The sequence below is a fragment of the Semicossyphus pulcher genome, unplaced genomic scaffold, assembly GCF_022749685.1.
Source record: "Semicossyphus pulcher isolate SPU_LCO1_2020_fin unplaced genomic scaffold, fSemPul1.0.p SCAF_15, whole genome shotgun sequence".
NCBI lineage: Eukaryota > Metazoa > Chordata > Actinopteri > Labriformes > Labridae > Semicossyphus > Semicossyphus pulcher.
This window is the reverse complement of record NW_027211659.1, coordinates 3,620,910-3,648,750: the sequence shown is the minus strand read 5'-3', so window position 1 is coordinate 3,648,750 and position 27,841 is coordinate 3,620,910. Positions and strand designations below refer to the sequence as shown.

The 27,841-nt window shown below is 42.8% G+C and overlaps 1 protein-coding gene across 1 annotated transcript in view; it reads right to left on the bottom strand.

The window, feature by feature from the left end:
* arhgap20 (Rho GTPase activating protein 20) overlaps positions 1 to 25,673 on the bottom strand; it is a 36,706-nt gene extending 11,033 nt beyond the window's left edge. The window contains exons 1-13 of the mRNA XM_069663833.1: positions 25,434 to 25,673; positions 22,315 to 22,400; positions 12,367 to 12,543; positions 10,858 to 11,007; positions 10,207 to 10,248; positions 9,928 to 10,012; positions 9,705 to 9,782; positions 8,961 to 9,027; positions 8,259 to 8,471; positions 3,994 to 4,184; positions 1,647 to 1,811; positions 899 to 1,008; positions 178 to 367 (exon numbers count right to left, since the gene is read on the bottom strand). Coding sequence (XP_069519934.1) covers positions 178 to 367; positions 899 to 1,008; positions 1,647 to 1,811; positions 3,994 to 4,184; positions 8,259 to 8,471; positions 8,961 to 9,027; positions 9,705 to 9,782; positions 9,928 to 10,012; positions 10,207 to 10,248; positions 10,858 to 11,007; positions 12,367 to 12,543; positions 22,315 to 22,400; positions 25,434 to 25,526 — 1,647 coding nt within the window. The 5' untranslated portion in view covers positions 25,527 to 25,673. The remainder of the gene's footprint in view (positions 1 to 177; positions 368 to 898; positions 1,009 to 1,646; positions 1,812 to 3,993; positions 4,185 to 8,258; positions 8,472 to 8,960; positions 9,028 to 9,704; positions 9,783 to 9,927; positions 10,013 to 10,206; positions 10,249 to 10,857; positions 11,008 to 12,366; positions 12,544 to 22,314; positions 22,401 to 25,433) is intronic.
* Positions 25,674 to 27,841: the final 2,168 nt, after the last annotated feature.

Here is a 27,841-nt window from a genome sequence, read left to right as displayed (position 1 = left end):
GGTAATGTTTGGGACTATTTTGTTGTCAGGGGGGTAATGACTTCCTGGAGTCTCCTTTGGCTGCGTCATGGCAACCTTATATGTGGATTTTGGACTGTTTTTCATTAGTAGCCATGTCAGCCATAAAACGCAATTTTTTGTGTACATATGTGTGCGCGTGCGTGTGTTCCTCCTCACCTTTTTGGTGCCCTCCCCCTCCATCTCGGGGGTGCTCGGCGCTGGAGCCCAAAGCATGCTGGGAGCGATGCAGACGGACAGGTTGAAGGCGTTCATCTGGTTGTCGTGGGCGTTGCTTTGAATGCAGTGCAGCACGGCGATCACATGACGCAGCAGAAGCAGGTTCTCGCTGGGCAGGAGGTGGAGCAACCTAAAGACACAATGATGGATAGAAGGAAGGACTGTGAGAGATGGAAATACTGTCAAATGAATGACTACAGCAATACTTAAACACATTTGGTGCTTGTTTTCACTGTGCATGTGTGTTTTCAAGTTGTTTGCTGATCCCAGGCTTTAAGGAATTTCCCCACAAACATTTATATTCCTGCTTTCTTCTTCGTTGTTTTTTATTTTCCTGATGGGAAGGAATGTAGTTTGTTGCTTCTGGAACTGAAAGCAAAAACCTTTTCCCCGTCTTTCCTTCTCTCTCTAGACATAAACAGTTTTAAATTAAAAGGAAAAGTCCAACAAAAGTCTTAGTGAGGTGTTGAGCAACCACAAGCTGCCAGAACACCCATTTATTCTAAGTGTTTCCTTTCATTTGTCACCCTTCTGTATGACTTGTAAGTGTGTGTGCTAGTGAGAAAGAGACTCACAGTAACGTATTTTATATAACAACTAGAAAATGAGGAGCAGGATTTTTGGTATCAAACAATATAGTAGATTTGAAGAGAGTTCATACCTGATGACGGTCTGCGTCCTCTCCTCCCCTCCCTCTCCTTCCATCACATCCATCCACCGCTCATACAGATCAGAACACAGGATGCTGCCCGGGATATTTCGCAGGAAGTCCTGTATGCACAAATGAAAAGAGATCTTAAGCTGAGTGATAAGGATCTGGGTTAATCCCTTACATCTGAGAAATACAGAAATAAAGCAAAATTCCCAGAGATAATTTCTCAGAAATTGCTTAAAAAACCTGCTTGAAAAGCAGCAGATGTGTTGCAGTCTTTGTGCTGGTTTATTTCATTCTTAAATCATGCAACAGTTTGGTCCACTCAGCCTTCATCAAACCATTAACTGTGAAAAAGATCTAACGGATTAACATATTGCAATCAATTAATTTCCTGTCAAATGACTCATCTCTCAACAACATTGTCCTGAGCCTCAGGTGAGTCACAGTTCTCGTGCATTGTGCAGGTGAAGCACGACAGAGAGAAGAGATGAATCAGCTCTGTATTAAACTGTAAACCACCTCGACTGCTCCCTGGATGCCCCACACTGTGGTGGCTGTTTGGTCTGGATGCTGAACAATGCAGCACCTTGTGTGTGTGACTGGCAGCCTGCCTGGCTGTGCAGCGGCAGATTATCCTGTCTGGACTTATGTGACTTTGGACGCACATCAGACGCTCCTGCTTTCTGTTGTCTGCTATAAAAAAACCCAGTAAAGACAGGGTAGAGTTGACTGTGTGGTTGAGCGTATGGGTTACCTTGAGGACGGCAGCGATGACGAATACAGACTGGTGTGTGATCTCAGGGTCCTCTGTGCCACTGTCCAGTCTGTCCCGAAGCTCCCGGCAGGCTTTGGCCCCGGCTGAGCGCCTGAAGACGCCCCTGGTGTATGGCCCCTCCAGGTACAGGAACACCAACATGTCCTGGAGGAAAGAGGAAAAGGACGGTTACTTACATAAGATCAATATTCTGAATTCAACATATTCCAACATTGGGTATTTTCCTCTGATGTCCTGCCCAGGGCTGTGAGCTTTGATGCTGGTTATGGTCAATAAATGAAGGGCATCTTACAAAACTTTATCATTTTACTGCTTCTCGATTGATCATCAACTGCGAAGACAATGAAAAGTGAAAATATGGAGGGACTTCTGGCCTTATTTCAAATAAAAAACAACATATTTGATAACCCATTAACTGCAGTCAGAAACCAGCCAGTGTTAGCAATCACTAGGTAACATCAGCAAAAGCTAAGAAGTGGCTGAAAGCTAAAATTACCATTTGGCATCGTTTCCAAAATGAGCTAATCTGATGCTAGCTTTGAATTTACTTTCTAGCTAATGTTATGTCAGCTAGGACTTTACATCCTAGCTAATGCTATGTTAGCTTGGAATTTACTTCCTATCTAATGTAATGTTAGGTTGAACTTTAGGTAGCTAGGACTTTACTTTTTAGCTAATGTGATGTTAGCTACAAATTTACTCTCTTGCTAATGTAATGTTCAGTTGAACTTTAGGTCCTAGCTAATGTAATGTTAGCTTCGAATTTACTTCCAAGTTAATGTATAGTTAGCTAGAAATATACTTTCTAGCTAATGTTATGTTAGCCAGGATTTTACTTTTAAGCTAATTTCGTGTTAGCTAGGAATTCACTCTCTAGCTAATGTTATGTTAGCTAGAACTTTACTTTTAAGCTAATGTAATGTTAGCTTGGAATTTACTTCCTGGTTAATGTCATGTTTGCTAGGAACTTGCTTTCTAGCTAATGTAATGTACCATAGGAATTGACTTACTTGCTAACGTCGTTTAGCTAGGATTTTACATTTTGGCTAATGTAATGTTAGCTTACTTCCAAGTAGGCTATGTAATGTTAGTTAGGAATTTATTCTCTAGCTAATATAGGTCTATTGATATATCAGAATTTACTTCCCAGCTAGCGTAATGTAAGCTTGGAAGTGGTTGAATGCTCGCATTAGCTGTTGCTTAACAGTAGTGGGTTTAAAATAAGTTGTTTAACATTCAAATATGGCTCGCTGTCCCTCCAGGTTTTCATTCTTTTGAGTTGCTCAATCAAGAAGAAGTGAAATGATAACAACAACATTGTTAGCTGCAGTGTGAAAATGGAGAAGGGAAAAGAGGAAGATTTGAAACAGCAAAGAGGAAGCTGTTTTTTTCTCGCTAACAGAACTAAAAACTCAAAAGCTGCAGTGAGTAACATGTTTACAGCGCTTAATAGCAGAAAGCCTTTAATGTTTGACACCAAAGGACTTAATTGCTCAGAAATGCTGCCAGAAGTCCAGTGATGTTGTAACCAAAGGAAATCAAAGAGACGGAGATTAAGTGAATTTAGCTTTCTCAGGCCCTGCTGTTTGTTTGTTTTGTTTCTGATTCATCATTTCTGAGAAGGGTTAAAAGGGTTTTTAATATAAGAGAAAAACAGCTAAGTGGGCAGCACACTAAGGAAGTAATTCAATGTCTTTATATGGATGAGAATGAGGTTGTTTTTGTGTCTTATTATGCAACAAACAGAATCCAGTAAATAGCAAACCACTATTGGACTGGATCTGTCAGTAAATGCAGAGTCAGTAGTTTTGCTCTTAATTTTTGTTTGCAGTGCATAAAAAGTTTTGCTTTGAAATCGGATCAGTTTGATGCATAAAAGAGACCCAAAACTAAAGAGTCAGGCGAGAAATTGTAAGAAAGCTTGTAAAAGTGTTGCGACTCCAGGAGACAATTAATTGGTTAAAACTAAAAGTTAAACTAGAACTCTAGAAAAGTCAACAAAGGCTTGATATGGACGCAGTTTGGTGTTTCTAAAGGGATTCTTTGGTGCACCACATAAACAGAGAGGAAATGTTTTTGTTGAGTGTGACACATGTGGCTTGCTTATTCAACAGATTGGGGTTTCACTTCTCAAATGTCCCTTATTTCCTTCAGTTACAATCAACAACTTTAATCATTTATCTGAGACACACATTGCACTTAAATGTTCCCTCTCCACTACATCTCCCTTTCCTTTAACACTGTAAACCCCAAATAATCCTCTGACCCCCTCCAGACGGGGTCCTGACCCCTTCCTGTCGGCCTACGTGACCTCTGCTCGGCTCACCATGACAGGCTTGGGCAGGCCGTGCTCTGGAGAGGAGACGGAGCTCAGGGGTCGTCCAAACAGCCGTCCCAGAGTGGGGGAGAGCGAGGTCGGGGACAGGGGCAGGCCGTCCAGCTGGGTGTTGGAGCCTTTCCAGAAAGGCCAGTTGATCAGAGATCTCTTTCTCTTAAATGACTTCTGCTGACCGGGCTCTGTGGGGGGGGAGACAGAAGAGGAAGAGGTGAGCTGTGGTTTCAGATGTAATCAAACTGCTGCTGCTTGAGTGATGCATGTTGGCGTCACTGGAGAGCATTCATGTCCATCAGTGCTCGTGATTCATGGTAAACTGCGGCCTGTGTGTTGGTTTTATGATTTATTGGTCGTGTTCTGGGTTAAATTTTCCAACAATATGGGTCGTGACTTGTTTAGCATTTAGTCTGGAAATCCCAAACTTTTTTCAGCATGCACATGGATGCGTGGGCAAATCCCAGTGACCACCAACTGGGATTTCAACATTGATTTCCAGTTGAAAACCGGGTCATATCAAATCTGGAGACCTTGAGTGAAGACGAACAGAATATCAGAACGAAATTTGATAACTATAGATACGTTTTTATAAGAAGTAAGACAAAATAAACACCAGGAATTAAATGAAAGGAAAGCCTTTCGTGTTTGAGGCAAATATATGCAGACATGCCTGAACGTTAAAGAGCACCATTTGAGGTGTGCATATGTATGTAGGTGTCTGTGTTTATCCTTATGTGTGCTTTTGTGTGTCAAAGCATGTATCCATGTATGGGCCTTTGTATGCCAGTGATCGCTGCTGACTGAGTGTTCCTTGTAGCGTGTTTGCTCAGTCGTCCTAAGTCATAATGTCGACCTGTGTTCGTCTGTCTGCAGGTGTGTGTTCGCTGCGTGTTCTCCGTGACATAACAGCTCGGCGTGATTCTGCGGTTATGAAACGGCATAGCATGTGTGCATCGAAGTGGATGCTAATGAGGATGTACAGCAAACATTGTGCTGCTTTGTCTGATCTCGATGCAAAATGAATTCAGCAGAGGGAAACAAAACAACAGGAGGAACTAGAAACACCAGCGCAGGCTACATTTAGAGTTCAAGTCCGAATACCTGTTATGCTGTTAGGGTGAAAACAATACGACAAAAAGGATTAGTTGATAGATTGGAAATCGATTGAAGATCTTTTTCTTTGATTAATCTTGGGCAGCCCTCTTTAAATTGCAAATGGTCAGTCAAGAAGACCCAGAGTACGCTACAATCAAATTTGTGCACTTTTGTTTGTTAATCTTTTTTAGCTCTTCTTGCTTTTTGCCGAATTATCTGCAGGTCGTCGCCTTTTCTCCAAAACATAAAGACAAGGTTATTAAACCTAGTAAAATATTAAAAATCTGTGTTTTTCCAATCATTTTCTTTGTTGGGCAAAGGACATCAGGGGGGCTCTCGAGGTAAGCTACCGCTAGCTCATTGGCTGGATAGAGAGGTTGGCTCTTTTTTTAGCCTAGCTTAACACTGATACCTTCAGTGTTTTTTAAGGTAATTACCAGGATCCAAAATTATGAAGAGGTCTCCAAAACAAACAGGTCATCAAGACTCTAAAAAACACTGAATAAAGAAGTTTCAAGTAAAGAAGTGTCCCACCGCTGCAAATTGGAGCGGCTAGGTTGGCTCTGAGATAATCTGTCACTTAGCTCGCTAGCTAACTAATATCCTTCTGGTTAAATGGTAGCGTAAAAGAGACGGTGACGTGACTTGAAACACTAAGCGAGTCTTCAGCTGGGTTTTCTATAATTTGGGGCCAGAAGTTGGCGTGTGATGTAAAACATGAGAGTCATATAGGCAGATATACTGTAAGAGTTTGGTGTGTTTTTTAACTGAAAAAAGGGACGCATAGTCGAAGCTTACAACCCTAGCTTAATCATTAAGGTAATTTAAGCCTAACATCTGCTGCGTGTGTCTGTATATATACAGTATATGATTTGTATCCAAGGGTGATTCTTCAAGTGCGTGGAGGAACCTGACAAGGACCAACGGAAATAAGTGGCATACCTCGCAAAGAATTCATTACTTAACGATGTGCCATAGCGTCATACCGGGATACTCTCTGGAACAAAGTTCAGCCGTAACATAATTACTGAGTTGCTCTGGCACATCTCAGCAGGCCTCGGCATCATCGAGAAAAACATGACCTCGCTGTAAATCAGGCGTTACATCATTACTGCTTTCTAGTTAAGGAGGAGAGCCGGAGAGGTGGAAGGGGGAGACGGGCTGCTTGTGCACTGGGTGTGCAACGTCTGTCACTGTGCTATAATCATCTGCTGGAGTGTTACGAAACAGGTGCAGGATTCCTCGTCACGAGCAATAAAACACAAGACGAGGCGAGACTAAAGCAGTAATTAACTTATAGAGACGTCATACAAGTTCAAGTTATGTAAATACTTGTAATGGTCACAGTGTGTTTGAGGGAACCAACGTCTTCTTCTTCAACTTGGCAGTTAACACTTTGTATGTGGACTTCTATTTTGAGCCTTAAGTTTTGCATTTTTATTGTCGCCATCTTGTTTTTGGGGGCCAGAAGTGACCATATCAGAACAAGAGTTCAAGAGTGTTTTAAAGGTCTGAGGCTTGTCATCACAGGTAGCCTCATCCTAATGCATACCCTCCTTTATCGTCTATTTAACTCTAAACGGGACCACAACTTACAAAACGAACATCATGCTGTGTGATAGAAGACTTTAAACTACAGATTGAGACCATAAACTCATTAGGAAAATGTTTACTACGCTAAGAAATCAAGGCTCGTTTTGTGGACTTACATACAATCCTAATTCTTTTTGCAACCAGCGAAGTCGCCCCATGGCCATTAGAAAGAATGCAGGTTTAGACTCAATGGTTCTGATTAACTCACATTAATAAATCAATAAGTACCCACTTAAGTACAATACAGTCAGCTCAAGATGAAGGACTACCTGATTTGTTTAAAGGTGTATTTTTGTGCATGATTGGTGCCATTAATGATCAAACCACAGGCGATATTTTGGCAAATGGCGAGCTAGCTGGCCAATACTCTGGCAACGACAATGGACTCCATCTTTGTATTGAACTTCTAGAATATTTAAAGGAGAAGTTTTGGATTTCAAACTTGCCAGAGGAAATTTGCAAAACTTATTATATCATGTACCAAAAGCAGACGTTAAAGGATCCCACGTATTTGAAACATTTGTCATGAAACCAGCCAGTAGGTGAACTTTAGCTCGGGTCTTGGGGAAGTTCAAAGCATCGGTTTGGTATTTACATGAGATAAACAATTTCAATCTGCCATGAAGGAGAAGCTCAAATCTCTGGAGCAAAATCCCAATCAGTCTGTTATTTCTTACATTCGAGACTCGACCGCCTTTGGGATTGTTGGAAAATAATTGCAGCACAGGGGGTTCTGCCGGGGCTTCAGCTCAATAAATATACACGTTCGTTAGTTTTCGGGTTGGGTGTGTGCGACTAGGCCTCCGCGGCGGCGGGGTTGGTATGGAGTGGTTATGTAAGACGCTGTTTTGCTAGAGGCAAAGGAATCCGAGGAGAAGACTGTGGTTGGCAAACTGAAGCGCCCTTGACTGGAACACATACACTTTTCTGCTCTTAACCTCAACCCCCTTCTTTTTCCATCCCGCTCTCCGTATCCCCGTTACTCGTCTTTGTTCCTGTCCCCCGTCCTCTTGTTTTTCTTCCTCCTCGTCCTCATTTTTCTTGTGTATTCTTTTCATCTTTCTCTGTCTGCTCCAGTCGGTTGTTTCTTTTTCCTTCACCTATGCCGACCTTCAGGATTACTCAATAGCTGTGTCATCTCTTTGCGCTTTTCCATCTTCCTATTCTCACACTCATCCTTCCCTTCTGGGGTTTCTTCCTCTTTGTCTGTCTGCTGTTATTCTTATTTTGTCACTGTGTCGCTCCTAACCCCTGCTGTAACCCCCATTGTCCGCTAAAATCTCCTTTCCCGACACTCTCTATGACTCCTTTTCTTCTTTTTCACCTACCGATTCATCCTCAGAGCTTCGCTACGTGACGGTTTGCCTGTGTCACATATGAGCACAAACAAAGTGGAGGGTTTTATGTAAGTGAAACAAATTCAGAGGAAGTACTTTCTGTTCTGCTTTGGAACTTCTGTGTCCTCATATTTCCTCTTGCGGTTTCATGGTGAATTAGATTTAAGGATGTTTTCATGACAAAGATTGACCATCGAGTTGGAAACCTCAAGTATCTCTGACCAGTTTTCTTACCTATAAGTGGAGCCTGTCCCAGGACAACCTTGTTGGGTTTGAGGATAAACTGGCACTGGGTGTCCGGGGGGAGACACTGGTCCAGCAGCAGCACCCCTGGACAGTCTGTGGGACTCGTTGAATCCCTCCCAAGTCCTCCTCCAAGTCCTCCGTTACTGCTGCTCCCACCATCCCGAATGTGGCTCATCTTGATGCTGAAGGGAAACTCGTGGCCTGAACGAGAAGTCAAGGTTTAGAGTTAAAAAACGTGATAAAAATTAGGGCAGAACTTGAGTTTTTCTGGGATGAATTAGAGTCGGGCTGTTTGGAATTTAGTGTGAACTAAAGAACAAAAGATTATGGTCACAGAATGTCACAGAAATGCTCCCAGATGTTATGATTGTACAGTACAGACCCCCACTGTGGGTATTCTCAGCGTTGGTGGTGTCTGGTTTTACAAAAACTTTGTGGGAGGCATAAAAAGAAGGTTTTTTCCATGTTTAAGGAATTTATTAAAGCTGTAATTGTAAGCAAACATGCCGAATATAAAAAATCACCGGTAACAGAATTTTAAGCGTGACCAGAGCTGTATCAAAGACAAGAACAACTTTTCTTAAGAGCACAGTGAGAGGCTAAAAAGGTTCAGACTAAAAGGCTTTCTTCTAAAATATCCCTACTGGAAGGAAAGTTTTAAATCCTCATGTTTGTGAAAGATGGGCTCACCAATGAGGGGGTACGGAGGGTCATCTTTGCACGAGCTCACCCACAACCGGTGGTCTTTAACGCAGCCCTGGACAGAGAAAACGAGAGGTTAACTACACGTTCACGTTATTGTACAAAAATTGTTCTCCTGTCTTGCCTGCTTTTAGTCATGGTACCTTCTCTAAAGCACCTGGTGTTAAACATGTCTACAAATGCAAACCAGCTTTAGTTAACCGAGCAATTCTTGTTCTGTTTGACGTCTAAATTAAATATTTGTGGAGATTTCCCCAAAAGAAATGTTCAGAGGAATCACAAATCTAATGGATTTTCATTATACATACTGTATTCCTTTACAAATACTTTGTTTGGACAGTCTACTATTGATTCCCTCAGACATCAGGTGTAGATATTCAAAGCAGATTTATGCAAGAGCGTAATTATGAAATTTGTTGCTCCTACAGTTCCCTCATAAAATAATCTCCTGCCAACAGGTAAAAGTCCGTTTGGGATTTTCTTTGATCTCTTTCTCCTTGATGTTTATACTGAGAATACCTAGTTAAGACTGCTAACGTGATTGCCATAATAATGTTAAGACTGTTGCATAAGGTTGCTTTAGGACACCCTCATTCTAACGTCCAGAATAGTCGCCTACAGTAGAGACTGCTTTCAACAGCAGTGATTCCCCTGACACTGTTTTTAACATCACATCATGTTACAGTCACTGGATATGAAGCCGAGTATCACCAGCGGTCTTTGGTTACTCACCGATATGCCAAACTGCAGCAGAGCCATGCGGATGACATCAGTGGTGCTGTCGGTGTTGCTGACCGCGAGCGTCTTGGCCTGGTGGAAACATTTTGGAAACATTATGGAAATATCTTGTTGTTTGGGTTGCGAGCGATGTCAAATTGCTATGTAGAGACAAGGCAATCAAACAAAATCAATTTTTGTGCTGACGGAAGCAACAAGAGGGAAAAAGAAATCTTACATATGCACAATTTCCGATATCCTTTGCGAAGATCTTCAGAGGAATCGTCTTCGGGTCGTCCCTCTCTTTTCCGTCAACTAACCGACTGTGGAGGGAAAATAACACCAAGAGGTCATTGTTTAAATTAAATCTTATAAATTAATCTCATAACTCCGCTCACAGCTTCTTTTTCATAACTTTCCCTCCATCCAAATCAATCCGTGAGGGATATTTGACTTGTGAGACGAACAATAAACCAAATAGCAGACAAATTATCGGGGGCTATAACCAAACATTTACCTTTTGATGAGTGCCAACCACTTGTCCTTGTATTCCTCGGAGCTGAGGAGGAGAGTGATAAAACATAGTCAGACTTAAATCATGTTTAAAGCAGCTGTCTGTTTTGGCCGTTATGTAACTCCTGATGGCTAAAGCCGCAGACATCCCCTCGAGCTACAGCTGGATTCCTAATGATGGAAAAATGTAAGGAGCTGAATGGGTATAGATGTGTGTGCAGCACTGAGGAAGTTGCAGATGTACAGCGCAGCATATAAGAATTTATTTGCATGCGTGCTACATGTTCGTGCCTGTAGCACGTGTGTGGTTATTTACTCTAGTCTTACTGCGGTTGGTTTGAGCGGCTTTACGAGCAGGAGCAGCCTTCACACTTGAGGATTTAGAGATTTTGTGGTCGCGTGTTGAGTTTTTTGTTCCCCTCTATAGTGTGCGTCCGCGCCTCAGAACATGGTGTTCTCTTTCAGCAGTGCACCGAAGTGACTCACAGAACTATGTGTAGCGTGCTTGGCATGTAAAACTGTCATGCAAATGCAAGCGGATGTACTGAGCGCAGTTATATAACAGGAAATTACGTTACATTGAATGGTTCTTGTTAGTAATTTAAACCCTCCAGGCGCGAGTTTTCTTTAATGTTAACAGTTTGTTTGTGTTTACCTGAAGGTGGCCACATAGTTGCAGGTGGGCCAGCCCATGACGAAGCTCCTCTCTGCATATGTGCTTCCCTCACACACCTCGTCCATGCAGCCGGCAGTCCACATTTCACAGACTCGGACTTGGGCCTTCACTTTGAAATGATTGGGCGACCTGCAGAAGACAAAGTATGCATTTAACCAGACTTGCAAATTAGTTTCATGATAAATTAAACCGTCTATGTCTGTAAAATAAGAAAATGGTGAAGAATGCCCAATAAAGTCTTATTTGTCTGACCAATGGGACAAAACTCAAAAATACTCGTGTTGCAAGACGCAACCTGTGATATCCTTTTTTTAAATTTTGCTTCATAAATGACTTGAAATTATAAATCAGTTGTCAAAATAGTTCTCAAGTAATCATCTTTCTATCATCTGGTCAATTAAAAAAACCCCAGAAGGATTCCTTGTGAAGGACTGAACAAAAACATGAAAATTCCTTATCAAGGTGTTCCACAGGGAACGTATTTGGATCCTCTACTTTTTCAATCTAACTTTTAAAAATCACCATCTCAAACCTGAAACATATGTCAACCCTTCAAGATATCTTAACATAGATTAGGATTATAAAAAGATCAAAGTATTTGCAGCATTTTTAAGACCGGCAGGCTCAGCTGAAGCGCATTTATCGACCACTACATCTGTGATTACAGCGGATAAAAACTCCAGATGCACACATGTGGCAAACACACAAACTCTCCCTGTTATTCTGCAGATGTAAAGGCACACAAACACACACACATCAATTAACGTAGACTCCTCTCTCTCTCTCTCTCTCACAAACACACACATACCAAACACATTCCTCTAACTCACCCTGTTTTCAGCCACAATGTAATAAAACCAATTATAGCATATACTCTCCGTGCAGGAAGGGTCAGCTCCGCCCACTGGGACATGACCACAGAGGTCCTGCTGTTTCTGCATTAAGGTGTATGGGTGTGTGTATGTACAGTAAGTATGTAAGTACACAGAGCAGAAGTCTGTTTCCGCCTCTACATGTCGATGAGTTTATATGTGGGCATTAGTGCATGTTTGGGTGTTTTTTTGGACTTCAAAAACATACATGCGCTTTTTAAGTTTCTATTTTTGACTGCGTGTGTTGCAGCGTGTGGGTGGGGAGCCCCATACTTTAGGCCCAAGGCAGGCCAGCGTGGCTTTGATCTGAGCCAGGCCTCATATGGGTTTAATTGGCTGAGAAATAATTATATACTGGGGGGAAAAATGAGGGAGGGAGAAGTGAAAGAAGCAGGCGAGCAAAGGGAAAGAGAATCGAGGGAAAGATAGACCTAATGTGTCCTACAGTTAAGAAAAACAACTGATGAAATTTTGCTCCTTTTGTTTCTCAAATTTGTGTAGCTCTATTTCTTCCTGTTTATTCCTGCCTGTCTCAATTCCCTGCCTCGCTTTCGCTCACAAAACCACATAAACGCTCCCTCTTTCCCTCTGTCATTTCACACAGAAGGAAACTTACTTGGCTTTGGCGACGAGCAGCGTGTCGGTGAAGAGGAAGAGGTGTCTCTCCTGGGTCTGCAGGCCCGTCTTTAGCTGCGCTTGGGCGTGACCCAGGAATATGCGGCCTGGACACTCGGCCAGGAAAGCCTGGACCAGGGGACACGACTCTGGGCTGACCGGCGTCAGACAGCTTTCCCTGCGGAGAAAAGACAGAAATACACTATTTAGCCCCAGGGAAGAAATGTGTGGCTTCAGATGTGTAGCTGTAAACGTCTTCTGTTTCTTGTGTTTTAGTGTTACAGGAACAAACTCAAGAACTGAATGCATCACGTTTTTTAAATTAATTAAATTAGTTTTTACTGGATTGTATTAAATGCTGGGCATTTTCCAAACTCTTCCTGTATGTAGAATAAAAATGCAGCAGCAAACATTTTGCTAAAAAACACAAGGGACATTTTGTGGTGAGCAAAAATTGGAAAGGGCTGTGAAGATTTCCAGGCAGCTTTTACAGCCTAATTTAAGGCTAAAAGTAGAAAATTTAACTCTTTATTTCCTTCACTTTAGTCCTCCTAAAAGCTGTCACCCTTTTCAGTGGCATATATATTAGACTTGTGGACCTGCACTGCCATCATTTGCCGACATATTTGCATATTTTGGAGCTGCGTAATTTGCACGAACCACTCCTCCAAATCATGTTTTCCTGTCCGTCCCTTTTTTCTTTGCTTCTTTGGATAAACCACTTTGTAACGATGATTTTAACATGTTAATCCATGATTGATTGCATGCTTGTGTTGGTTTTGATTAAATTCATATGTTCTTCTGTCGTCAATATGTGCCACTGGTGGACAGATGAAAGCAGAGGGGAATTTTCTTTTTAAAGGAAGAGGAAATACTTTTAGAGCTCCATCCTTTCCTGTTTACTCCTCTGCAAGATAAAAGTCTCCATTTACATGCAAATACACACACTTTCTATCTCTGTCCCTGCATGTTTGTGTCTCTTTCATGTACACAAACATGTACACACCCTCTTCTTAAAGAACATAGTTTCTACTTTCTCATTCCCCGATCGTTCCTCGGTACCCACGCTAACACACGGTTCTGTTGGTAAACACTTCATAACAAAGTCTCACTGGGAAGAAGTTTGAATTCTCACGCAGACAATAAACTTCCCAGATACGTTGCATAAGTGTCGGTTATGCAATTAATTACCGTAGAACAGACGTCTATGCTGGACTGCTTCCCGTTTCGTCTGCCTTTGTGTGTCATCCAAAAATAAATCCTAAAAGAGGGCCGAGTGAATTCAATTAAAAGCCATCAGTGCAGCCAGTGAAACACTGACGCTCTGAGGAAACTCATTTAAACTGTTTAAAAGTGGATAAAAGATGCGATAAGAAGACGGCTTTATATTTTGGGTTAGTACGACATCATTTACAGAGGCCACGACATCATTAGAAAATCAACAGTTGCAGAACAAACAGCTTTTGTTCCAGGAAAAAGAAAATGCTTTCCATGTGGTTCAAGTGATTTTACTTCCCTTTGAAAACATTTACATAACTCACGAACTGCTATAAATCAAGCATTTATTTCTGTCTGTCAGAGAGAAAGCTACAAAAACATCTTTATTTTTATTGCTTTAACTCTTTCAGGATGGTGTCGCTCTGCTTCAATATTCAACCGTACAACGTTGAACTACAAGTTCTCTTGTTTGTCACTGCTCTCTTAAAGAGACAGAAACTGAAGCGGATATTAGCCTCGTATTTCTCGCTTAAGTTTGAGTGCAGGAGTATTAATTCACGACCCATGAATATTCGTCGTGTCGGAGTTCATAACATAAGCCCTTTATACACTGCCAGTTCAAGGTGGGATTTTTACGCCTCTGTTACGTCTTCTACGTCAAACGCACGGAGGCGGAACTGTTGAGCGAAGTCGTTCGGCCTCTGCAACAGAGGCGAAATGGTGTCAGTGTTTTTTTGTATCCCGCATTGTTGTATCGGTTTTATGGGTGAGTCTGTTTTGTACTGTCTCTTCTGCATATGTATTTTAAAGGCCCATGTAGGGACGGGCATTGCAAATTAGCCAAGGCTACAAATGCTGTAGTGTGTGGCGTCGGTTTACTTGCCTCATACAACTAAACATTAAAGAAAGAAATAAATAGGGCGCCGGTTTAGCTCAGCGCTTAAAATCGGCAGCCATATACAGAGGCTACAGTTCTCAATGCCCCGGGTTCACCTCCCCCCCTCGGCCCTTTGCCGCGTGTCATCCCCACTGTCTCTTCCCCCATTTCCGCCACTATCCACTGTCCTCTCTCTAAAATAAAAGGCATAAAAAGCCAAAACACACACTTTACGCCGGCGTTGCTTGGTCCAAAGGCAGCGTGACAGCGGAGCTTCGTAATGCCGCTGAGGTCGAACCGCAGCTGCGTTAATTTCACCGCCTTCTCCAAGGAGTGAGATTTATCAAAATGTCGTCTTCCTTACATACAGCGAGCATTCAAACTATCTCAAGACTGATAGGCTGCTGCATGCCGAGAACTTGTGTCTTGTAATTGGCCTTAACACACTTTTAAGGTCATGTTACATGATGCCGTCGCAGAAGGACTGTTTGTTCATGAAGCATCGCTGGGATTACGGAGCAAGAGTTGATCAACACTTCCTCTTCTGTTCTTACTGTCCATGCAGATCTGGGAAATCCCTCCATCAGAAGAGCCCACAAACACACACACACTCAATACAAACGGACAAACCTTCCAGTAAAGCGCCTTTCACGTTTGCTTCCGTATTCAGCGCACATCCCTCCCCCTGAATGTGAGACTGACGGCTGAGCCGGTGTCCTTTGAGTCTGATGGATGAGCAGCTAATGGCTCCATTGTTCGCCATGTGATGTTGATAAATTGAGCCGGCGCATACATGGCCACCTCTGTTGAAGGCGCGGCACTGTGGGGAGGACTGTTGACTTTTTGGAACACAATAAGGGGACCGGGGTACAATGAAGCACACGACACAGCATACTAATGTCGCAGCATGAATAATCGAGCAGCACAGCATCAAGGTTTTCTCCCCGTAGCGATGCATTTATTTCAGAATCCACTGACGCCTCAAACATCAGCAAAAGGAGAAGGCAGGCCGCACAGCTGGTTATCGTTTCATGACTTCTTGTTTGTGAAACATAAACTCACATCTGACTCACCGAGGAGGCTCGGATGAGAGAGATGAGTTCAGTCTTCATCGCTGACACAGCCAAGTGCACACCCTGAGGACGACAGCTGGTCGAACTTTCTCTTTCTCCTCCCGCTCCCTGATGATCTCTTCCTTCTTCTTAAAACTGTATCCAACATTGAACTCAACCAATATCACCACAAATGTTCGACTGTGACCGGGGCAGACCGGCACCCTCGGGGCAGCGATGACACACACTTATATAACTGCATCCATCTGCACTGCAGCTTTATTGATATCCATGAGAACTCTCTGTCTGTCTGTGTTCATGTGCGTTTCAAGTCTGACTGCGGGGCAAGCAACAGGTTTTCGTGGCATCAATCCAAGACGAACCGAGAAGAGCTGAATGAACAGAGAGCTGCTGGCTGGAGAAGAATCCCTCAGCTGCCTTTGCTCCTTATGCAACATGTGAACTCTGACTGAGAGAAGAAGAGAGTCAGAGATGTGACCGTGAGTCACTGAAGATTTCTGTGTGTCTGTGAGTCCAGAGGAATCTGTGCAAAAGAAAGTCAGAGGGTGTGTGCAGGCTATTTGAACTTGTACGCGTGTGTGTGTGCAGACAGAGCATTGCATCAGCGGCAGTTTGACCTCCTCCTCCCAGATAAAGGCCGTCCAGACTCCAGACAAGACACAGCCGATGTCTCAGTGTGTGTGAGGACAAGGGAATGTGTGTTAACACGCAGATTAAAGAAGACGTCATTTTGCACCAGAACACCAGTCCGTACCGTCTCTTAAAGCCACGGTGACGCCTTTCATTCATTCCTGCAACAATACAGCATGACAATGAAGACGCCACACACGGAGGACACATTCCTCAGTCGTACTCCGATTGAACCTCAGCTCAGTCTTCAAAGTTAACCTCGTTATATCGATGATGATTAATCGTGTGCTCTTTGAAGCTTGTTTTAAATTTTATGGATGGGGTTGGGGTTTGTGGGCCGTGAAACTCGAGTTGTTTTCCGATACCGGTATCAGAAATGCTTCCAAAACCACCTAAAATGCAGGATAGGTATCGGTACATACACAAGTCTTTGTATCGATCTGATACCAACATGTATGTGCCTTGTGAAGTTGCTTCACCTACAGTAACCTACACAGTGAGTTCCACCATAAATTTATAATGGCTGCCGTTGGCAACAACTGTTGGAGCAGCGAAGAAGCACTGGTTTCAACTGTTTAGCGTGTGATGAAAGAAAACAACAACAACCGTGCGATGCTAGCAGATAATTTAACATTAGTACGAATAAGCAAAATGTAAATTTGGCAATATTTCCCGTCAGTTATCCATCCATCCAAATACCTAACGGCTTGAACTGTTCAGGGTCGCAGGGGGGCAGGAGCCTGTCCCAGCTGTCATTGGGCGAGAGGCGGGGTTTACACCCCGGACTCATCAGTCAATCACAGACCGACTGACCGCGTGAGAAAGGTTACAAATGACTCTGCAGTAGACCTGGGTATTTATCGCCTTGGCTCCGATCGGCAATGACGGGAACACAAAACCCGTGTCGACACGTTAATCTCCGCCCCCTTTCCGGAGCGATGCTATGCTCCGTCGGTAACTTCTGCGACTCCTCGTCACCTCAGCTACAAATTCCGTCCGTCTCCGTCTGAGCAGCGCTCGAACATCGTTCCAAATGTGTCTGCACTGAGTTTGATACACAGACTGAAAGAGTAATAGATACAATAAAGACCTAACCACCGTTACAAACCTGCGAGACAGACAACCTTTCACTCACATTCACACCTACTGGCAATTTTAGAGTCACCGCAAGGCACCCAAACTTCTTTCATGAAAAGAAATAGTGAGCATGCTAATCACAGTGTGTGGAAGTGCACAAATACAAAGGAGGAGACGCAGCAGATGATTAAAATCAACCTAACTGTGTAACACCTTGTCCCTCTGTCTCTTTCCTGTTTCCACCTGTCTGACAAAACCTCTCTCTGAGCCGCCTCTGGCTGCACCAGATCATTTCCATAGGCAAACTATAATGTCATCCCTGGCTGATATTCACACACACGCTTACAGGGACGTACACACACACCCAGGATGAGGTCATAGTTCTGAAACTCGTTTTTCAGCCAGTAAAGCAGAAGTGACCAGAGGCTGCGAGCCTTGATGTCCTTAGCAGATCGAGCTATTAAACGCAGGAAATGTCTTTTGCATGATGTGTGAGTCAGTGTGTAGTTTTCTGTTTGTCACTGTGAGGACCATGTGTGCTCAAACAACCGCAAAAATCAACAGAGAAAGGTTAGGGCTGGGTTACAGTGTGAGCTTAGAAATGAGGTTAGGTAAACGAACACTGACATTTATATTAACACACACTTGTCTGTCTGCAGGAGGGACAGACTGAGAGGCATGCATGTGTGTGCGTTCAGAATCAGGTGTGTCACATTGTGTGTTATAATGAGTGTGAGGTCAGCGGTGTCAGCCAATCATATGTTTTTATGATTCATGCTGCAGCCGCCTTCCTCCCTGCAGTATGGATTTCATTGCCTGAGGGGGAGGGGGCTTTAGCTGCAGTTTGAATCCATAATATCCTGCACTGTAAGCCTGGGGGCTGCAGGATGAGGTTATCCTTCTGGATCGTGTGTGTGTGTGTGTGTGTGTGTGTGTGTGTGTGTGTGTGGGTGCATGAGATGATGTAAGTGGCTGAGCTGAAGGCCAGAGAGCGTATCAGCACCTCTCTGACTGATGGGAAAGGCAGGAGGGAGCAGAAGAGGGAGTCGCCTCAGAGCGTGCATGAAACAGACTTTTGCAAAAAGTTAATTATCATGTTTATCTGATGTTCTTAACAACAATAGTCCTACATTTTAATGAAGTCATCAAATAGAGCTCAAGTGTCAAGTATATCAAACAATAGAGAATCCTTGATTGTAGATGAGTGCTTCAAACTTTAACAAAGTTTACGAAGCATTTTCCTTTGGCAGTGGTTAGCCTGTAGCTTTAGCTTCGCCTTGCTAACTCAGGGCTAACCTGACCTAGCTTCTTCTGTATTTCATTTCACTTGTTAGGCAGCAAGTGAACATTTTGTCCCTGATGTTGATGTGTTGGAAGCAGGAAAAATAGGCTGGGAAACGTTGGGTCCTGCCATTCATGTGGATGTTACTTTGACACGCACCACCTCCCTAAACATTGATGCAGGCCAAGTACGGTATCCTCTAATGGCAGTGGCCTCTTCCAGCAGGATAGTATTCCCTGCCACGCTGCAAACATGGTTCAGGAATGGTTTGAGGAACAACGAGTTCAAGGTGTCGACTCTGCCTCCAAATTCACCAGATCTCAATCCAATCGAGCGTCTGTGGGATGTGCTGGACAAACAAGTCCGATCCATGGAGGCCCCACCTCGCAACTTACAGGACTTAAAGGATCTGCTGCGAACAACTTGGTATCAGATACCTCAGCTCACCTTCAGAGGTCTAGTGGAGTCCACGCCTCAACGGGTCAGGGCGGTTTTAGCGGCAGAATGAGGACCTACACAATATCAGGCAGGTGGTCATAATGTTATGGCTGATGGGTGTATGTATATATGTTAGTCTTGATCTTTAAATAAAACAGATTTAATCATCAGAAAACTTTAAAGCTTCGGATGATAACAGCTTTCTTAAGGAAGGACGAACTCCTACCAACGTAGAAACAGTGTTTCAGGACTGAGGTCTGATTACTTTTGTTGTCACAGTAACAGTGACTTCGTTCCATCTGGTCAAGATGAAAGACCCAGTGAGGCTTTGTGGCTGTGGTTATCTCTCCATGGATCCGCCGGGCCAACCAGTTACTCTATAAGCCAGTGAGGAGACCTGTATCATGACGCCCTCTCTCAGGTCACCTTAATCCGAGACTTTACTGAGCCATCACGAGGAACCTGCCCAGCGACAGTTATTTATAACATGTTAATAACTCTGCTCTCTTTGTTATAAGGCCTGAACCGGCGATCTACTCGGACGAAGAGCACGGCGGTGATTCAATAACGAGTCAGACGCTCGCCAAGTATAGTTGGCAGAAGCGATGCTTCTATTCAAAGTGCATTAATCGAACTTTAGGGGGGATAACAAAGACAGTACAGCTGAAAATAATTACAAATATCACAATGACCTTTCACCTTTACCTGCTGTGAGTCACCTGACTGCTTCCATTTCACGTGTCTCCAATGCTAAATCCCCCCCCGCACACACACACAGACACACACATATCCGGACATTAATGAACACCTCACGCACGCACTGACTGAGAGGTGCTGACCCCACGTGGCCCCCACTGGCCCCTACACCTCCTGATGAGAGGTCAAAGGTTAAGGGTGACAGCTGAGAGTGTCAGGCCCTGGCTCCATAACTCCTGAGACTTTTAACACACACACACACACACACACACACACACACACACTGGTCAGACTTTCCCTCAATACTCCGCCTGTCTCGCCTCTTTCTCTACGCCGACAAACTGAATAAGTGAGTTGTCTTTTTCACTCTCCCTAACACACACAAACACACACATACACGCACACACACACACAAGCACAGATACACGCACACACAGCCCCCAGAGCAGTGACCCATTTAACAGTGTGGAGTGTTTCCCTCAGCACTGGTCTAAATGGTCCAGTTTCACAGCTCGGCATGCTGCAGCTCAGCCCGATCCCTCTGCAAATACTTCAAACTGCCACCAGCTCGCACACACATCATAAACACGTCAGACCGTCGCTCCACATCACGTTTCATCCCCAGGCTTATAGAGAAAATATGACAGAAGAAAAACCTGTATTTTAAAGCCTAAAAGTGCTCTCCTGGTACACTTCCTTTTGCGGTTGTATTCCTGATTTAGAGTTTTTCAAAGATAGAGAAGTCCGTTTTTCTGTCTTCAAAATCTCCCAGAAAAAGCTGGGAGCAGCTGAGATATATGAGACATGGATTCTGGTAAATAAACACCCTCCTTACAGAGTTTGTAATGGTCTATTTCCGACTTGGTGAACAGGAGGAAGGGAGCTGTGCGATAGGAGGGTGATGAAAGCCTGATAGCTCGGGGGGACGAAAGTCTCTGAGCACCCTTTAAGCCTAGAAGGAGTACGTGAGGTCAAACACTAAACTCTGATGTTTGAGACAAATTCAAGGCGATGTGGAAGAGGTGTCTGAATCTTGTGAATCTGTAAAGCAGGTTTGAAACTCCATTTTGTAATCTTTATTCATCCAGAGAGATTGTGCAGCTTGACCAAAGGAAGCACAAACTTCCACTTCTGCTAACTGGTTTTAAAAGCTTCATATTTTCTACATGCTCGCTCGACCTGTGTTTGTGTTTGTAAGGCTGAATGGCTGAGGGAAATTCACGGCAGACAAAGTCAATTGTGAGTCAATGCATGCAGTTTGCAGTGAAAATGCTGTTAATGCTTCATAAAGGCTTGAAATGGAATGGATGAATTGTGCTAATTTTAAAGTGGTTTACATTCATACGCAGATGACACACAGCTCTATTTCTCTTTTGACACCTGCAGTAACAACCAATAAACCACTGTCAAGGAATGGCGAACTTTATTTAAAAACTACCTGCCAAATAACTTTTTATTTTTCTGGAGATGATGGCTGAATGAACAACATAAAAAGCTTGTGAGTCAATGCGAGCATGCATCTTCAAACGATGAAAAAAACGCCTTATTTGGCCGTGAAACATGTCGGTAAATCCTTAAAAAAGACTAAATAATGAGCAATGAGCAAATATTATAAGGTCATCTGCAACTGCAAAGGCTGGAAGTTCTTTAATAAGGCTTCTTTTAACGATGTATAAAGCCTACATTTGAATTGTGCGACTTTTAAGTTAAGTGATGTCAATCTTTACGCAGATGACACACAGCTCTATTTCTCTTTTGACCTCAGCCAATAAATCGCCATCAGGGGAAACATCAATGAAGTTATAAACTTGCTGTAATCACTTCCTTCAAAGGAATACAAACAAATGTTTCCTCTCTTATTTCTACATGCTCTGAACCCCTTTAATCCTTTGGTCTGAGTTTCTGGAGCTGATGACTGAATGACAAACATATAAAGTTTGAGTCAATGCAAGCATGCTTGTACAAATATTTGGCAGTGAAAAATGTTGGTAAATCCTTTAAAAAGGAGAACTAATGAGCAATGTGCAAATTTATGAAGTCATTTACACTCGCAAATGCTGGAAAGTTCTTTAAAAATGCTTCTTTTAACGATGTATAAAGTCTATCTGTAAAAAATGAGTCCAAAGTTGGGTCCATTTTTACGCAGATGACACACAGCTCTATTTCCCTATCGACCCAAGCTGTAACAATCATTAACCACTGTAGAGGAATGCCTTAATGAAGTTATAAACTTGCTGTCCAATAACTTCCTCCAGCTAGAGACAGAGAAGTGTTTTCCTCTCTAATCTCTACACGCTATCAACCCGTTAAATCCTTTGGCTTCTGATGGCTGACTGACAAACATGAAAAGTTTCTCAGAGTCAATGCGAGCATGCATCAACCAGTCATAAAAATGCATTATTTTAGCAGCGACAAATGTTGGTAAATCCTTCAGAAAGTCTCACTAAGGAGCAACAAGTGAATATTTTGAAGAGACAACTGAAGCAGCAGAGTTCTGCTCTCTGCAGCAGCCACATCTGTAACACCATCCACTGAGAGAGATCGTCGCCCCACTGAGGCCAACAATGATGTCAGCCCTGCAGCAGCTTCTTATTATAAAAGCAGGTTGTACAGTGTGTGTGTGTGTGTGTGCGAGCGTGTGTGTGTGTTTGCTCATACCTGGATGTGCTTCTGGATCTGGTAAGTGCTTTGCTGATGACCAGCGATGGAGCTGACTGTCGCCTCTGAGCCAAGGTCTTCATCTTCTGCACATTCAGAGAGAGAGAAGAAGACGTGTCAACTAAAGAGGAGGTGTTTTACACCTTTTGTCTTTGCGTGTGATTGTTTACATAAGGAGACAAAAAAGAGAAGCAAAGCACAGCGTCAGCGCTGCTCTGGTCTGGTTTTCAGCTGTGGTCAAAGCAGGAAATACAGAGGAGGATGGTGACTGAGAGAAAATGAGAAGTGACAGCAGAGAAGAAGGAAAAGTGGAAAAGAGGAAGTGAGATAACTGGTTAAAGATGACAGAAAAACGAGACACAGAGGGACACAGAGGAGATTGAAGTTGAGAAATAAGTCGTCTGGCAGTTGCACAATTTTCTCTGAGCCCTCATATATTCTGACTGTAACGTGATAAATTGCACGCTCCCTCACTGAAGTATGACAGGCATCCCGCAGCTATTTCAATTAAACCGAGTCTATTTACAACGCACTGAAAGCATGTGAGCTTTCGCGGCCTGAAACATGCTAACCCCCCCTCAAAAACACACTACACTCATTTAAGACGGGAAAAAACTCATTCGCAGTGACTTCTGGGTAACATTCCTCTCCTGCAGAAGTATTGGAAGAAGAATTATCAACATGTTAGTCATACAGGCGGCAGAGTCACAGCGAAGCATAAAGTGCAACATGATGTGCATCATGGGACACGAGGCCGAGAGCTGCAGCTACGTGACATTTCTCCGAACACACACAACAGCAACACATCTGGTCTGAAGCTGTCTGTCATTTTTAAAGTGATGCTTTAATGTGTTTATTTCCTTTGAATCTATAGAACTCGTATCTCTGGAGGTCATCCGTCTGCTTCACACATTCACCCTTGGATACTTTTTACGCTCACTTGAGCCTTGAAATGACTGAATGAATGATTGTTCTGGCTGACAAAAGCCCAAGAAAAACTCCCTCCACTCATTTGCTTTGTTGTAAAACTGCTAGAAATTGTTGTTAGATTTGCGACAAAGCTATGAAACGACTACCTCACCGCATTCTGGGTCTGTTTCGTCGCTTTTATGGCTCGTGGAAAACATTTCTGTTTGGATCAGAGCGAGCGTTTCATTAGTTTCATGCAGGAAACTGACCCAGTTAAGTCTGCAAAGTCAGCAATTTTCCATTCATATTACATAAGTAATACACTTCTGTTTTTTAGGCTGCGCAATCAGGCTTGACAATAACGTTTGAGAGGTGACATGCTTGTGATGAGAGGTGATTGACAGGCAGCTTGCAGCCCTGACAAGAAAACATGTCACTTGTCATGATGAAACAACAACGACTGTGTGCGGAGAACAAACCCTGACGTCCGAAAGTATGCAGCAAAGAAATAGGAAGCATGGACTCTGCAGCTCTAACACTGCAAATTATATACAGTGTACGCCTACATGCATGTTAAGCATGTACTTGTCATGTGTGCCTGCGATGAGCTCTCAACACTCTGACACAAACATCTCAACACAAATAACACCCGAGTGAAGGGAGGCATGTGGAAACTCAAAAGCTCCGGTTACTCTGCTCTCTGACTGACAGGTAATTCCTCACGACTTAGCAAGGTCAGAAAACTCGGGAGGAAAACTTCCCAAACGAGGCCAGGAGCAGAAATGAAAACAGTTGTAGGTTTATAAGACAAAAACAGGCCTGAGAGCTGGTTTAACACTTATAAAAACATTACGAAAACATGAGTAACTGTGTCCTGTTGCCAAAAGGTGACGTATTGGGTTTAAGATTCTGGATGGAGACACCATAACAGAACTTGGAACTACTGTACGGGGTTTACACGGTGAGTAAATCTGGGTTGGTAAGCTTATTAAATCTCCAATGCCAGGTACATTAATCAGTTTCGTTCAGCTTCCTTTTACAGGTCAAGGCAAAACAATATGGGGTAATAGTATAACACAACAACAAACTTTGATATCACAAGAGAAGCTCTGTCTTTGTGGCAAACTTTACCTCCAACATCCTGCAGCAGAAAGATGCAGTTACACCTCTTAACCACGCGCTACATGAGGGCGCTGTTTACTACAACTTAGCTGACCAGCTGCCGGAGAATCGCCTCTTTTATCTCTCAGTGCCAACAAGGGTCAGGGAGCAAACTCAGATAAGAAACCTGCAACAACTAACTGAAACAATTCGAGCTAGGCTTACGGGAAAGTCATACATTGAATAATAAAGTTTTTTATAGCTCAAATGAGCAGCTCCTGCACAGAAGGAAGAAGTGATGTCTCCACACAGCAGGGATCAGACCTCTGCGTTTGCGTGGTGACTCCTGTCTGTCTGATTAACACAATAATCATTATCAGCACATTATCCTGCTTTGTTGTTGGGTTCTTTTTGGACTCCTCAGATCGGTCAGATGTTGCTTTATTAAGGACAACACCAACGTAGAACGGACCAGTAAAATTTAGCATTACAATGAGAGTTAAAGGTTTTTTTTATCAAGCCAGGATTTGATAGGAGTAGCTATAACAAAAATATCAAAGTACAGCGGCTGTCTACTTTTTCTTTAAAGGATTGGAAACCTGTTTTCTTGATTATACAATTTGTAAGCTTTAAATTAAGGTTTTGGAGAGGGAAATCCAACAGACAGCGCAGAAACTCCAAGTAAAATTGTCAATGACTGCTTGTTAAATAAAAACACAACCGTGTCAGAGCTCACTGCACCATCAACACATTCACAACCCAGGTTTAGAAGTGACCTGGACTTAAAGCACGCCAAACCAATGCAGATATGCAAGAATTTTAACAAAAAGAAATCAGGTAACCCAAGAAAAAAAAAGATCGAAAAATGTGCAAACAAACCAGAAAACACTTAAATTTAATATAGAAACGTATTCTTTAAATTCAATCTGGTAAATGAACACAAAACTCTAAGAGTTCTTCCATCGTTATTAAAGGGCTGTGACTGTCTCCTAAAATTTGAATTGGAATAAACTAGTAGCCTACATTCTTAATGAGCGCAACGGTAAACCCAGCGCGTAAAAGCGCACAGAGTCCCGGTCAGCTCTCCATCAGAGGAGCGTCTCTGGTACCTTTTTGTTGTCGGGGAGCGCTTTGCTGTCTCCCGTCAGTGAGTCGGACCTCTTCTGTCCCATCGTCCCCTGCTGCGGTGACATGCTTTCCATCAAGACTGTATAGATCCACGGAGACAGTATATTCCCATGATACGAGAGTAAGTCCAAAGTTTATCCCGCGAACAGGAGGGCACGAGCCCGAGGAGGGTCCATGATGGAGAGGAGTCGATCCGGAGGAGGTGAAACTGTGCGCGGCTGCTCCTCTCTGTGTGTATCTCTGTCTGAGCGCTGTTTGCTCTGAGAGCCGCGACTCCGGTCAGACTGAACTGACTCTAATGTTGTGAAGTTAGCGGGGAGGAAACACGTGACTTCCGGTCGAGCTTTTCAAAACAAAGTCCCGTTTAGGAAGTACTTTGATTTACTGTTTTTCGTATGATGTGAAGTAGCTCAGTAAAATACAGAATAAAGTTAACATGAGTAAAACATTATTAAAAAATTCAGCTTGTTAAACTGCAGACGTGTGACGTAAAAGTTCATGGTGTTATATTTACATTAAAAACGGCCAAGGCTGCATACCAGAGCAGAGCAGGTCACTTCCTGGTTTGCTGAACTTCACCTGGTGTTGGTAATTTGATTGGTTGCAAATTTGCTCCATTATGGTAGCTACAGGTTCATTATTCACTGATTTTCTTGTTATATCCTATAGAGGAACCCTCTTTTACAAGACATTTATTGGTTTACTTAATATCGTGATGTGCTGCATATAAGAGGAAAAGTTTCCTTTAATATAGTGTTATTCCTCTCTGAGCATAAAGATTGGTATGAACTTAATGAGGAAGTGGAAGCAAGGAAAAATGCGTGGGAGGTGGGGGCTCATTAGGAGCCAGGTTTATCTGGCCATGAAAATAACCATGATGTAGCCTAATTTATCAGTGCAGACAACAATTACCTTACAGAGACCTTAAATACAGCTTCTTTCTCCTTATTATAATCTGTTTTTTTGCTAAAGTACGTTTGCGTGAAAATTTGCAGCAGTCGGTCCAAAAACGTACAAATCTTTAAGGTCAGCAGCATCAAATATTTAAAGAGATACTGCCACTATGCAAGAAATCATCCACCTTATGATTGAAGAGCAGAGATACAAGCACCTGCGAAAGACTGTGACAGGAGAAAAACTTCCAGCCAAAGGCTGGAAAGTGAAATCAAATCTGTATGTGATACGTGAATCATTCTTTCTCCTTTGAGTGTCAAAAATGGGAGAACAAAAAAAGAAGACAGCTAAGACTTACAAGCCCATCCTCCTCTTCTGCTTCTGACTTTTTAATATTTGAATGTATAATTTAATGTACACTTTATTGTTGTGGAAATTTTAATTTGAATTAAGCTTCACAGTTATTATTTGTTATTTTAATGTTTTTACAAAGTTGCATAATTGAGAGAAGCTTAGCAGAGAATTAAAAAGTAACGATAGAAGTTAGATGCTACGTTTTGTTTAACTTCTGGCTATTGATGTACTCGTGATCTTTATGTGATAATTGCAGAAATGTCTTTATTAGAACTTATACTGACTTTTAGATGTTGTTGATCTGCACACTCTGCTGTCATCAATTTTTCCTCTTTTATTTTGAAAGCTGAATTAACGACTGGTCGCCTCCTGACCTAATCTGCGAGCATTGACACATCTCGTGTTTCTGAAAGCACGCTTTGGATCAACCCCTGAGCTTGTCTGTGTATCTACAAGTGTGTGTTTTTATTTGAAGGGCCCATCATATGTTTTCCTTGTCTGGCCGTCAGCGCCGTATAGAAGCCGACTGTTCGTGTACGACAGGAAAGCGGTTTGCAGAGGGTCCGGGCCAGGTGTAAGAATGTGCTCTGAGGGCCAAGAATAACATGACTGATGAGGAGGAATGTCCACACTATTTTTTCTTCTGCATAGGCATGACGCATGACACGTTTGCCTTATAGCTACAGTTACAGTACACCTCACTGTAGGAAAACTCCCAGAGTGGGTGGGAGTGTTTACTTTTAAAAACCTGAAGGAAAGTGGACAGCACACCTTTAAAGCTGGAGTTCAAATGATTTGTTGACCGTGGACACAGAGTTTGATCATTTGGGATTAAATGTTTGTGTTCATTGGTTTCACAGAGGATAGACATTACAACATCAATGGAAATCCATCATCAGGTATTAATGAAGGACTCAGAGGGCATTATCCTGCTTTTACAATGGACACTGAGCCTACTAAAAAAAGGAGGGGGGGCATTATTTTATGTTTTCATGTTTTGCAATTAAGTTAAATAATTTTTTAACAAGCTGGGACATATCATAAGGTTCTAATACAATGGAAACATTGTTAACTACTCCTGAAAAATAGAGAGGATCTACGACTCTATTTCTAGTCCATGAAGCTCCTACAGCGCTTGCTA